The following is a 12,528-nucleotide window of genomic DNA, read 5'->3' as shown; positions in this document are numbered from 1 at the left end:
ATGCCATTTGTGCCTTGTGATTTGCATTTTAATGCCATCCTCCATTCTCTTTGGATCAACAGACAGAAGAGCTACTTCAGAAGTCTTTTTGTGTCTTCTGCAAAACTGCTGCTGAAGACATGATTATTCAACTTCCCTTTTTACAGAAATCCGCTTGGCCAATTTGCTTTATAACTTAGTGAGGGGAGAAAAGCTTGTCTCACTTTAAGAAATGATGCATTTCCCCTTTTTTCAAGGAAACTACTTAGCTGAACATGTTCCCTTTGCATGTGGCTGTCAGAAGACCACAGCTGAGCTTAAAGCTCCAGGATGCCATTACTACTGTGGACACACGTTCCTTCCCACGCCTGTTTTTCTCTTTCACGCCTGTTTTTCTCTTTCACGTTGTTTGTAACTAAACAATTGTTGCATAAGTGCTTTCACAGCACGCCCCCTCACACCCACATGGGACATATTCCTTAAAGACTATGTGTTAGCATATGAAATGATTATGCTGTAAGTTTAACCATGAAAATAGATTTTTCTTAAGAATGAGACAAAAGGCTCAAATGATCGCATTTGACTATCACTGAATTTGAAGACAGTTTCCCACAATTTAAAAGGCAGCAAGTTAAGAGGATTATTTTAGTTTCCCAGATATAATTTTCTAAGCAATTTTTCTGCATTGAAAAGTCACACACACTTGGGACATATCTATCCCATATCCTAAAAATTCTTTAAGGAAGCAGTATAAGTTGATTCCACCAAATTTTTAGATGGGGTTTAAAAAATAGTTCCCCTTATGGTATTAGTATCATAACCTGTTCTGATTTTGCTAAAATTTATAAAATTTTCCTTAAGGAAAATTATCTCTATGTCCTTCCCTTACAAATCACAGAAGCTGCTGACATTGAAGAGTTTAACATTGTTCACCTGTGAAATTTGGGGTGAATGAAAACCATGATCATGATGTAAAATCCAGCAAGCTAGCTCCCCCAGGTTTTTACTTCTTCCCGTAACCTGGGCTTCCAGGAGGCCCCCGGTCCCACGCCCAACCCTCCGTACCCACCTTTTCCCACTTGGCCCGGAGTTCGTCCATGGTGACAGTGCTATAGGGGTTGCTGGAGCTGATGCGGATGCTGTAGCTCTGAATCACCTTCTCCACCTCGTTCTGGATGGCCATGATGGACTGCCGCTCGCCATCTGCCTCCGGCAGCGTGGCCTTGAACTGCTCATGCGCAGTGATCAGACTCTAACCAGAGACACAAGTGGGTAGAAGCCCGTCTTAGTTCAGTGTGAATTTTACAGGCTTCTGTGTTCCCATCTGCACACACACACGAAGGCCTTTCTAATGTCAGGAACCTCTGGGGGGAAACAAATTCTGGGTGTTTTAGAAAAGCTACCGTATGTGGTACACAAAAGTCAAGTTCCTTGAAATGGGAAAAAGATATCATGATGACTATTTAATTGATGGCTATAAATCCAAAGTCTTCAAAAAACAATGTTTTCTTCTTTAAAAAAATCATGTTTGCTTTCATTATTTTCAATCCTCAGCTATTATTTAGGCCTTATCTTTCTGCCAAGGAGCAGAACTTAACTTCGCTGCCCTTTCTAATGACAGTTTTACCTGTGAAATCCAACAAAAGTATCTAACATTTGCTGCCTTTATACCTAACGACCACTAGGAAGTACATCCCTAGTTCTCAAAATGAAAAGGGCACAGAAACCAACTCTTTCCCCTGAGGCTTTACAAACTGTCCATCTATCAAGGCAATCATTTGGCCCTAACTTGTGAGACAGCAGCCCCCTCAGTTCAGCTGTATGTAGATGTCAAGTGGACCACCTTCAAGTGCAAAGCGAATGTTCACTTTAGGTGCTGCAATGGACCAGCGGCCAGCAGACTTGTCACTAAACAAAGAAACTACATAGTGCATTGAGTATGTTCCCCAGGCATGTTATAAGTCTTACTTATTCCAAACATAAATGATTTCAGGTTGCTAACCTCTGCTAAGAGTGCATGCAAGAAACACCATCACAGCCTCTTCCAGAAGACAAACGCTATGTTCAATATCTTTCCCATTTCACCCAGGTGCAAACCCTTGGTAGAGAGAAGGGGGTTCAAATCACAACCTTCAGTACTTCCTTTATATTTGGATTCCTTTTGATGACTTATCCATTTTACAGAAAAAAACCTGAGAAGTATTTTCTCTTTATATTCTATTATACATCAAATTCACTGTACAATGGTGTCTAAATAAATTGGTCCTGGCTATTGGAGGGTAAGTGTCCCCCATAACATGACTGCTTAGCAGTCTTGTTTATAACGTTTAGAAGCAGGACATTTGGATCATGGGAGGCAGAAGGTGCTCATACATTGTTTCCAATGACTTGTGATCTGGCAAAACTCAGTAGATCTCAATAAACAGTAATAGCACATATTTTGCACCGTAGTTAACTCAGCAGCCAATAAGCTCATAACTTGCCATAAATAACTCCATTAATAGACATAAATAATACTTATGTCTATTTTGCTCAATGATTCCACATTCTTTTTTGAACGACTTATCATTACCATTATCTGATAAGCTAAGGTTCAAAGGGTAATGTGAGCTTGGTAGCCACATTTTCTTAGCAAAAACATGAAACAAACAAAATCCCACGCTTTTAAGTTTTTAAAATGACAGTCCCTTTCTAGTGCACTAGGAGTACAGAGTGGGGTTCAGGTACCTGGATTTCCTCGATGCTGTGGACAATGAACATGTCTTGCAGGTCCTCCATGGCGCCTTCCATCCAGTTGTTGAAAGGAGCAGCTCTCTTGGCAAACTCCAGATGAAGCTGGTCGATGGTTTCTAGCAATTTCTCAGTTCTCTGAAGATTATCAAGCATTATCACAGATTAAATAATAGAAATTCTGAACATGTAAATATGCATTCCAGAGCAATACATTATTGTCTGACATTTTGTGAATCACAACACTCTCATCATGAAGGTGTCTATCTGCACGATTAACCAATATTCAAATAATCAGGCTGAGCCCTGCAGGTTTGTGAAGTGCCTTCTCAATCAAAGAAGGATTTGATAGCATCCAGAGTAGCCTTGTTTTGAAAGTACTCAAAATAACCCACTACATGCCACCTTTCTGAAAACTGAGACTCCACGGGGGTTACCTAGTAACTCGCTTTGTAAGTTAGTGGGTGTGATTCCCTAACTACACTTGGTGACAGAAAATTCAGGTCACCTTCCTCGTTTTAGTCAACAGTGTGCAGAGAAGATACGTGCCTTTCCCAAAAGTCACACACCTCGTGTCGACAGGAGGAACTACAGCTTAATGTTCTCTAATCCTCATTCAGGACTGAACACAGGTTTTTCCTTTGCCTTTCTAAGCAAATGAAATCACAAGGCTACAAGACAGAGATGGCCTGTGCTTGTTTCATATGCGGAGAGGACGGGGAGCCAATAGTAAGAGGACTAATTTACTAGTAGGTGGAGCCGACAATTGCTGTAATTGTTCTGCTTTATTATTAGTTATTATTGAAAGTATCCCGTATCATACCTCTTCCATAATTAGATTCATTTTTTTCCTCCTGTTCTAAAATATTTGGGCTGTATCTGTTACATGCCTGGTCTTTCCTGTCTATCAACATTTCTTTCTTCACGTGGACGTGCAACAGCCATTTGGCATCTAGGAAGCTTGAAATCACATATTTTAATATTTCATCTGAGTCAGGGTGAAAAGACTCAGAAAACTGATAACTGCTTGTTTCCTTCACTTTGTCTGAGTCTTCTATGGTGAACGATAGTTAGGGGCAGTAGTCTCCCCTTACCCATGGTTTCATTTTCCATATTCAGTCATGGTCAACCGCAGTCAGAAAATATTAAATTTCCCCAACCACTGACATCATCTGCTTCTGACATCCAACCATCAGCATCATCAAGCTCGGTGATCCAGGATCCCCCGAAGCAGATGATCCTCGTTCCGACCTACATCACCTCATGTCATTCACCTCATGTCATCTCACCACACAGGCGCTGTGTCATCTCCCATAATCATAATAAAAGCGGTGAGTACAGGACAATGAGATATTGAAAAAGAGGGAGACCACATTCACATAACTTTTATTCCCGTATATTATTATAACTGTTCAATTTTATTATTAGCTATTATTACTATCCTAAAATAGCCTAATTTATACATTACACTTTATCATTAGGTATGTATGTATAAGAAAAAACATATTAATAGTATATATAGGGTTCGGTACTGTCTGTGGTTTCAGGCCTCCATTGGGAGGCTAGGAACGTATCCCCCGCGAAGAAGGGGGGACCATTGTATAGTTCAACGCCAGCCACTTACTGCTGTTTATCCAAGCCTATACTTTAATAAGGCCAGATTCATCCTGACTCTGTTTCACGTCACTTTTCCTTACTTCAGCATTTATTGCCATTTCCCTCTGCATATCTCAAGTCAAGTTCTTCCCAATCCTGGCTCAGTCAAAGCTCAGTTTACTCTTACATAAGGACTTAACGGAAATTCGCTGTAATTACTATTTGGTACAAAATGGGTTTATACCACAATCTTCCTCACTCCTGGATTTTTTTTTTTAATTCAAAAGTCTATGTCACTGCTGTATGGATACATTATAGTACAAAACTACCAATGTCTCGTTTCCCTCTTTCTCCTACTTTTCATGCTCTCTTTGAAGGATCCTTTCACTGGACAATTTGTTTTGTTTTATACACATCATGCCACAGAGAAACAAGAAATTAATAATAGAGAGTTAATGGGCCGGCCGAGTGGCGCGATGGTTAAGAACTGGCTTGGGACGCCAGAGGGCCCCGGTTCGGATCCCACATATGAGGGCCAGTGACACTGCCCTCTACAGCTAAGATGCTGAACAACAGCTCAACCTGAAGCTGGGTTGCCTTGAGTCGCCGGCGACGGCGTAGGCTGCAGCCCCTGTGGCAGTGGGTTGCCATGGGCTACCGTGTGTAGCCAGCAGCCAGCGTGAGCGGCCAGCAGCCGCAGTGAGCGGCCGTCCAGAAGCCGGCGACTGATCTGCCTTGCCCGGGAAGAGCACAATGATGGTGCCAACTTGGGCCAGTGAAGCGACGTCCTCCACAACTAGACTGAAGAACAAAACAACAGCAACTTGTCTGTTCCCCTTCCCCCAATTCCCCAGCACTGTTCCCATCCCCCCAATTCCCCAATAAAAATCTTTAAAAAAAAAATAAAAATAAAGAAAAATAATAGAGAGTTAATTAAAGAGCCTCTATTAAAAGAGTTCACATCAACAGGTGGCTGAAAGGCCTCACCTCCAGGGCCTCTCTCCTCTTCTGTGTCAGTGTCCCCAACCTGTCCCACTGGTCACAAATTTTCTGGCACCGATCATTGATATTCACAGCATCATGATAGTCCAGTTCACTATGAGAGGTGAAAATAATTAGCTTTATTTGAGGGAAAATGGACATGGGTCAAAGAGGGTATATACTTTTTAAAAAGATCTGATAGAGAATTGGCAGATACTTCAGGGTTCTGTTAATCATCATCATAGCAAACATGACTGCTATTCTGATGGATTACAAGAAGAATTAGAGAAACTCTTGCTGGTGAACAGATTTCCAAACAGAGAGAAATGCTGTCTTCTCGATGCCGCAGGCTACCTTTATTCTCCCTCCGTTTTCTTGGCCAGGCCCCCAGAGAGCATTATTTTTAAGTGGCCGTGGACCTGTAAGTGAAGCCAACTATCTGACCTGGAGGACAGTCCAATGGGCCTTGCTGAAGCCACAGTGACTGGAACGTCAAAATGAGGCAAGGGGGAGGAGGTGTCAGCTTGCACCCCTTGTGTCCTTGGGCTCCTCTCAAAGGGCATGGGGCTGCCAGTGCATGGGGCCACCAGTGTCGCGGCGGGATGAGCATCCTGACCAGGGAGGGCACTGTGACTCTAGCACCCGAGGGACATCTAACGCCTAGCCAAACAGAGCCCTTCCTCTTCTGGACAAAGAGGTTCCGACTTGTCTTATGTCACTTGTGTGACAGCAAGAACACGATTTCCCACTAAATAAATTCCTCTTCCTCACCAGCCTGTCCAGGCACCCTGACAGGCGCTTTGTGACGTGATATGAACTTAGCATTCAAGTAAATTCTCAATTAAAAGGTTAACTGGGTATCTCCAGGGATAAAGAGTTTGAATTCTGTACAAAAACTTGGTTAAGTCTTCTAGTTAAGATGAAAGCGAGACTCGCGAGGTTTAAAGATATCTTCACTAGATTTTGCCTTCAAAGCAGTCCAGGCAATCGCACTTCAGGAAACTCCCTATTCTACCACATCCATTCCCAAAGCTTAAGTGTTTTATTTCTTAATAAACAAACCTCAGATTGTTTGGTTTTTTGTTTTTTTTTAGCTGAGCCATCTTGCCACCTGTTGGCAACTCAGCGGCAGCTCAGCTTGGGCCAGACTCGAACCACTGTTGCTCAGAGCTCAAACCTTTGAGCGAGCTCTTAACCATCTGAGCCACTCGGCCGGCCCCTCAGTTTGTTTTAATAAGACCTTAAATTCAGGCAATGATTGTTCACTACTTGTTTTTTTTTCCTTCTTAAATAATACTACCTCGTCCTTATTGAATGCTATTGTTTCTGTTACTTGATAAAGGAGATGCATATGGTTGTGGTAGGAGCATTCTTCTAGTGGCTAAGAAGCTCCCTGTCACTGAATTAATTAAAGCTTGTTGGGTTCTTAAGAGCAGCTTTCTACACACACAGACACTTCACTGACTGAGAGGGGCTAATATTTGTGTGCTCAGAGTTATAATCAAAAAACCAAAACACACCAGCAATTGGCACAGCCTTGAATGCAAAGTGAGAAGGCTATGGCTCTTCTAAATGCAAATATTAAAGAGAAAAAATACTTCAAAAACAAAACTTAGGAATCCTTCCACTGATGCACAATGAAGACACCAAAGCTTGTGGCTCAAGGTCGTCTTCAAGGTAAACATTTCTCCCCCTTCTCTCTAACTCGGATGTGTCAGTTCTACACATAACTGCTTTCAGGGAGTTGGGGTTTGCATAACTGGGCACACTATTTTTTGTGCACTTTGAAAACTGCACACATACTTTGATTTATGAGTTTAGGGAAGGTACAAGGACAGGGACAGTAGGAACATTAAGATAAGCCCAGAATTAAATTCTGTGTGTGGTTCCTTTCTTGACTGAGTGAAGAAATAGTCTTTGGGGATACAAGGGTTAATAATAATAATAATAATAATAATAATAATAATAAATAATCATTACTTACATTTTATGGGCAACACTTAAAACCCTTTCAAATTGCTCACGGGAGCTATTACAGAGCATTAAATGGCCTGAGTTTCTTTCATCCCTTTATTTTATTTGTGATTGTTAATGAGCAGCCAAACACCCAACATTGAAGAAGAGTAAAAAGTCAGAGAATGTAGAGGCCACAAATATGGGCACAGATTGGATATGACGACCACGAGCACTGATGAAGGGTTGATATGGGCAAGGCTGAAAAATAGGCTATTCTGAAAAGAGGCCAATCTGTTAATTAAAGAGCTTGCTCTTGTCAAAAGTGAGGAACATGGGAGTTTTAAAATGTAACACATTAAAAATAAAGATTTATGTTACCATTATGTGATAGGCTCTAAAAATGTTATAGACATACTGGTGATTATAATGAGGGAGAAAGGAGTGGGAATGAAATTTTATATTTGCCAAAGGAGACAAGGGTCTTTAAAAAAACTTAGAAACACTGCAAGGAGGTCCCTCTCCCGGAAGTTGCACAAAGCAGGGCACCTATCTGGTGATATAGATAAGTGGGGCTGTAATATCTCCTCCTTCAAAGGTGAGGCAGTACTTTGTGTTTTGTTTTGGTTTCTGAACATGCAATGTGGTCTGTCTCCTGCACCCACCCAGGCCTGGGTGAGGCCGCCTTTCTGAGCTGTGCTCCAGGCCTCCCTACTTCTTTCTCATCCTCGTGGAAGTGGAGCTGCCTGTGCTGGGGTTGAGGTACTGCTGGATTGGGGGACACAGGGATCTTACCACAAACCAAAGAGCCAAAGCTAAAGCAGCTCATCTGTTTAAAAAAAAAAAAACAAAAAAACAAAAAAACAGGACCAATTCCATCCCAGAGTCCTCCCACATAGGAAAGCAAAGGCAGGCCTGCGCCCCTCCCTGTGAAGGCTCTAGGACACTATCGGGGGAGTCCCTCCATTGTCCCCATGCCTGAGGGGTCCCTGGAGGACAGAGCGCCTGCACATACTTGAGTTCCTGCGCGATGGCCGCGATCTGCTCCACCCGGTCCTGGTGCGCCGCCAGGTCGCTCTCGAAGGCCTCGTGCTTCCGCAGCAGGGCGCGCACCTCCGTCAGCGACGCCGACTCGTAATCCTTCTGCAGCAAGATCTGTTCTTTGCCTGCGAAGGTTGTAGCAAGGGTGTGAATACGTTTCACACCTCAGCTTCTTTGAACCCGCCAAGTTCTAAGCGATTGTTAACCAAGGGAAAGAGGGAAAGAATTCGGGGACTGAACACACGGAGGCAACATTGCAACTGCTTCACGCTGTCATTCTTCTAACGATGAAAGACCACAAATATAAATTAAGCGGGGGAAGCCAGCTGGCTTACATTCTAAATAACAAACCTCCTTATTTATGATCCTAGGTAACAAGTATGTGATTTTCCACTGTGATGCTCAGTTAAATTAGTAATTATTAGCTCCCAGAGTCACCTGACATCGTCAGATAAAACACTTGTACTCTGTCTGCCTATCCACCAGTTCAAACTTCACCCCAATTCTTTTGGTTTGAAAGCCTTACTTTCTGTGGTTAAATGTAGCCTGTGGTTCTATTCCTAATAAATTTGAAACTTTTCTCTCTGGGCCACCACCTAGTTTCCCATAAATATTTCTTAATCGAACAATGGCTATGGCTATAACCAGACCCACATTCATTCCCTGGTTGACGACCTTTAAGAATATAATTCCATAAAGCTAGAAATGGAAAGCAAATGATCATATATTTAACAACGATGACACAGCACTTACTATGTATCAGATACTGGTTTAAATACTTTATCCATATGGAACAGTTAAATCTTCATCAAAACCCTGTGAGGGAGGTATGACTGTCATTTCCACTTTGAAGAGGATACTGAGGCACTGAGAGGCTAGAAACTCCTCCCACGCACACAACTGAGAAGTGTCAAAGCTGAGGCTCCGACTGTCCAGCTCCAGGCTGATGCCTATAAGTGTCGTGTACAATCCCGACAGTCAAACAATAATAAAGCAAGAGAGAACCACAAGATGAGGGGACCCTCTCTGACCTTCCCCAAAATAGATTATTCTGTGATGAGACAGTGTTTTGTTCTTCTACCTCAGCGAACAGCAGCAGCAAGCCAGAAAATATTATGGCACAGTTCATGGCTACAGGAACAGCAATGTGCAAGGCCAAAGACGAACCAAAGTGATGTGAGGAAGTTAAGACTAGAAAACAATACCCCGCCTTCTTCTCTTCCAAGTAGATTCTGTAACGGGGAAATTATGCTGCTTTATGGCACTTAATAAATATCCCATTGGAAGAAGCCAGGCTGTCTGACTCACAGTTATGGAATAAACAGGCACTTGTGGAATTAAATAGAAAAAAGTAGGGGCGGCAGGAGGCAGCCAGGCCCCCTGTAGGTAAGAGTGGGAAGAACGCATTTCGAGTGCCGTTATGTGAAAAAAAAAAAAATTATCTGCTTGATTAGAAAATAAATCTTCATACCCACCTCTTGAGGCGGTTTAATACAAGACAGCAGACTGGAGAGAGGCGAAGACACATGACCCCAGGGTCACAGGCATTAGGGACGGAGTTAGGAGGAAGTGCCCCCTGTGGCTCTGTCCACAGCTCAACTCCAATTGTTCAAAACCCTGGTTAAGCCGGGCCGCTCACCGTAAGCCCAGGTCTCGTGCGTGGACGCCTTCTGCCGGAACTTCTCGGCCAGGTGCTCCACACGCTCCAGCCTCCGGATCTCGTTGAGCAGCCACTCCTCATAGCCCTTCTCCGCCTGCTCCAGCCTCTGCCAGGCCCCGGCGATGTCCTGGGGTGTGAGGACAGGGCAGGCCTGACCGTGACACTCCGGCCTCTTGGCGTCCCTGGGAACCCCTCCACTGTGCACACGACAGTGTTGTCCTTCCCTTCCCTCACCTCCCCCCATAACCATTCAAACATGCTAGCATCTAGGTCCAGTTATCACCGGGGCCCTTCAAAACTAATATAATTATTCTCATCAATGAACAAATGCCTGATACCCCTCCAGATGTGGACAGAAGATGACACAGCCTTCACTTTCGGGCCAGAAGATATGCCTCGAAGCGACTCAATGCACGACGACTCTGACTCAGTGATTGGGCTCAGCCAGCCAGCCGGCCACCAGCTGTTTCCTGGACATCATACACACGCCAGGCACGAGCCAGAGACTTTATACAAGGGGAAGCAACATCTACAAAGTCCCTGCCCCCGTGTAGCCTCCATGATGGTCGGGGAAGAAAGACAATAAGTAATTAAACAAGTTTGTTTCAGACAGTGATATGCTGTGACAGCAAAACAAAACAGTTTCAGGGGATGCCAAGAGCCCATGGGAATGGTTCCTGTAGGCAGGTTACTTAGAGGAGACTCCTCCCATCTGAGGAGGTAGATCTGAGCCAAGACTTCAATGACAGAAAAGCCAGTTATGAGCAGAAATGGGGGTGAGAGCTCCAGGCCTCAGAACAAGCTAAAGGCTGGGGCTGTGGGGGTGGGGCAGGGGGAGGTAAGGGCTCATGTGTGGGAAGAACCACAGCAGGCTCTGTGGCCATGTGGCGAGTGAAGATCAGATCATGCCGGATCCTGTAGGCCAGGATAATGAGTCTAAATACCTTATTCTAAATATTGGGGAAGTCACCGAAAGGTTTTGAGAAAAAAGGAGACACACTTTGATTTATATTTTAAGAAGACAGTGGCAGTTGCTGTGTGAAGAATAAATTTTAGGGGCAAAAAAAGAAGAAAAGCCAGTGAGAGTGTTACTGCAGGGTCTGAGGAGAGAGGATGGTGGCCTGGCATAGGGCAATGGCAGTGGAGTAGCTAGAAGGGCACAGATTTAAGATATAATTTGGAAGTAGAGCCAATGGAACTGGCCAAGGAACTAGATGAAATAAGTGACAGAAAGAGAGGGTCAGTGGTAACACCTGGGTTTGGAGCTTTAGTAACAAGAGGGTGGTGATGCCATTTACTAAGAAGAGAACACTGCGGGGGACTCTCGGATATGTTAGGTCTGAGATGCTTTTGAGACATCCAAGTGGATACATGAACCTGGAATTCAGGAGAAGTCAGAGCTGGAGATTAAAATTTGGGAGGCATCAGCATTTAGGTGGTGGTTAGAGCCACGGGCCTGGGCGAGATCACCCGGAGGGTGTAAGGACAGAAAAGAGGGTGAGCACGAAGCCAGGGGCATCCATCTACAGACTGGGCAGAGGAGGCAAAGCTTCAAGCAGCCGCTGGAAGGACTCATTGGTGAGGATGGAAGAAAACAGTAAGTTCAAGAGCGGTAGGAGCTTCAGGAAGGAGGTGACGGTGAGAGGGCTTGAAGCTACAGAGAACAACAGAAGTGATGACTGGTTGGACCGTCAACACAGTTGCTGTTGACTTTGGTGAGAACAGTCTCAGGGGAGGGGGACAGAAGCCAGTTCACTGCAGGAAGAAGAATAAAAGAAGCAGAGGAGCAGAAAGCTCCTGAAAATCAGTCCCGTAAGGACCTCTTTATAGACGTTCTGCTGTGAAGGGGAGCCAAGAAACAGGACAGTTGTGACAGGAAGATGTGGAATCACAGGTCTTTTGTTTGGCAGGTTCTAGAGAACTTGTGTGTGCTGGTGCGAGTGGTTCAGTAGAGAGGAAGGAACTGATGATGGAAAGAGAGGGCGGTAAATGCAGGACTGAGCCCTGGAGAAGGAGGAATGGGTGTGTCGTGACAGCAGGGAACACAGGACACTTGCTGTAGATGCTGGTCAACTTGATGGAAAGATGCGGCCAATTGTAAGGCGGGGAGGAGAGGACAAGGGCCCGTCCTCGGAATTTATTAAGGCCTTGCTGTCTGTCTACAAGGCACCATGCCAGTGCAGTAAGGAGTCAAGAGCTGCATGGCGGTCAGGAGGAAATACCAAGGATGAAGTGGTTGCAGGGCCCAAATTATGTCCATAAACTGAGAAGACTACAGAAGCAATGCCTCCTTCTCAGCAGCCCATAGGAAAGAGACTTTACAAAAAGAGGGGCTCCTGGCCCTGGGCCACTCACCGACACCATCTTGCCCTCGGAGGGCATGAAGGCGGGCCGGTTGCTGATCCTAAGCTTGGTCTGCAGGGTGTTGAAGTTGATCTCCAGCTGGCACTTCTCCTGCACCTTCGGGGGCTTGTGCTTCCGACGGTAATCCCGGAAGTCCTCCAGCTTCTTCTGCATGGCCTGCATGGTTTTCTCGGGGGCCCGGTTCTCCAGCCAGGGGATCGTGCGGCGAATCCATTCCAAAAGCT

The 12,528-nt window shown here is 44.6% G+C and overlaps 1 protein-coding gene across 1 annotated transcript in view; it reads right to left on the bottom strand.

The window, feature by feature from the left end:
• Positions 1-982: 982 nt before the first annotated feature.
• LOC109387717 (alpha-actinin-2) overlaps positions 983-12,528 on the bottom strand; it is a 53,092-nt gene continuing 41,546 nt past the window's right edge. Inside the window, exons 10-15 of the mRNA XM_019651800.1 lie at positions 12,296-12,526; positions 9,920-10,067; positions 8,255-8,405; positions 5,293-5,401; positions 2,707-2,847; positions 983-1,231 (exon numbers count right to left, since the gene is read on the bottom strand). Coding sequence (XP_019507345.1) covers positions 983-1,231; positions 2,707-2,847; positions 5,293-5,401; positions 8,255-8,405; positions 9,920-10,067; positions 12,296-12,526 — 1,029 coding nt within the window. The remainder of the gene's footprint in view (positions 1,232-2,706; positions 2,848-5,292; positions 5,402-8,254; positions 8,406-9,919; positions 10,068-12,295; positions 12,527-12,528) is intronic.

This window comes from Hipposideros armiger, unplaced genomic scaffold (assembly GCF_001890085.2).
Source record: "Hipposideros armiger isolate ML-2016 unplaced genomic scaffold, ASM189008v1 scaffold_167, whole genome shotgun sequence".
Taxonomy (NCBI): domain Eukaryota; kingdom Metazoa; phylum Chordata; class Mammalia; order Chiroptera; family Hipposideridae; genus Hipposideros; species Hipposideros armiger.
Note: the sequence above shows the minus strand (reverse complement) of the source record. Positions and strands in the feature narration are given on the sequence as shown.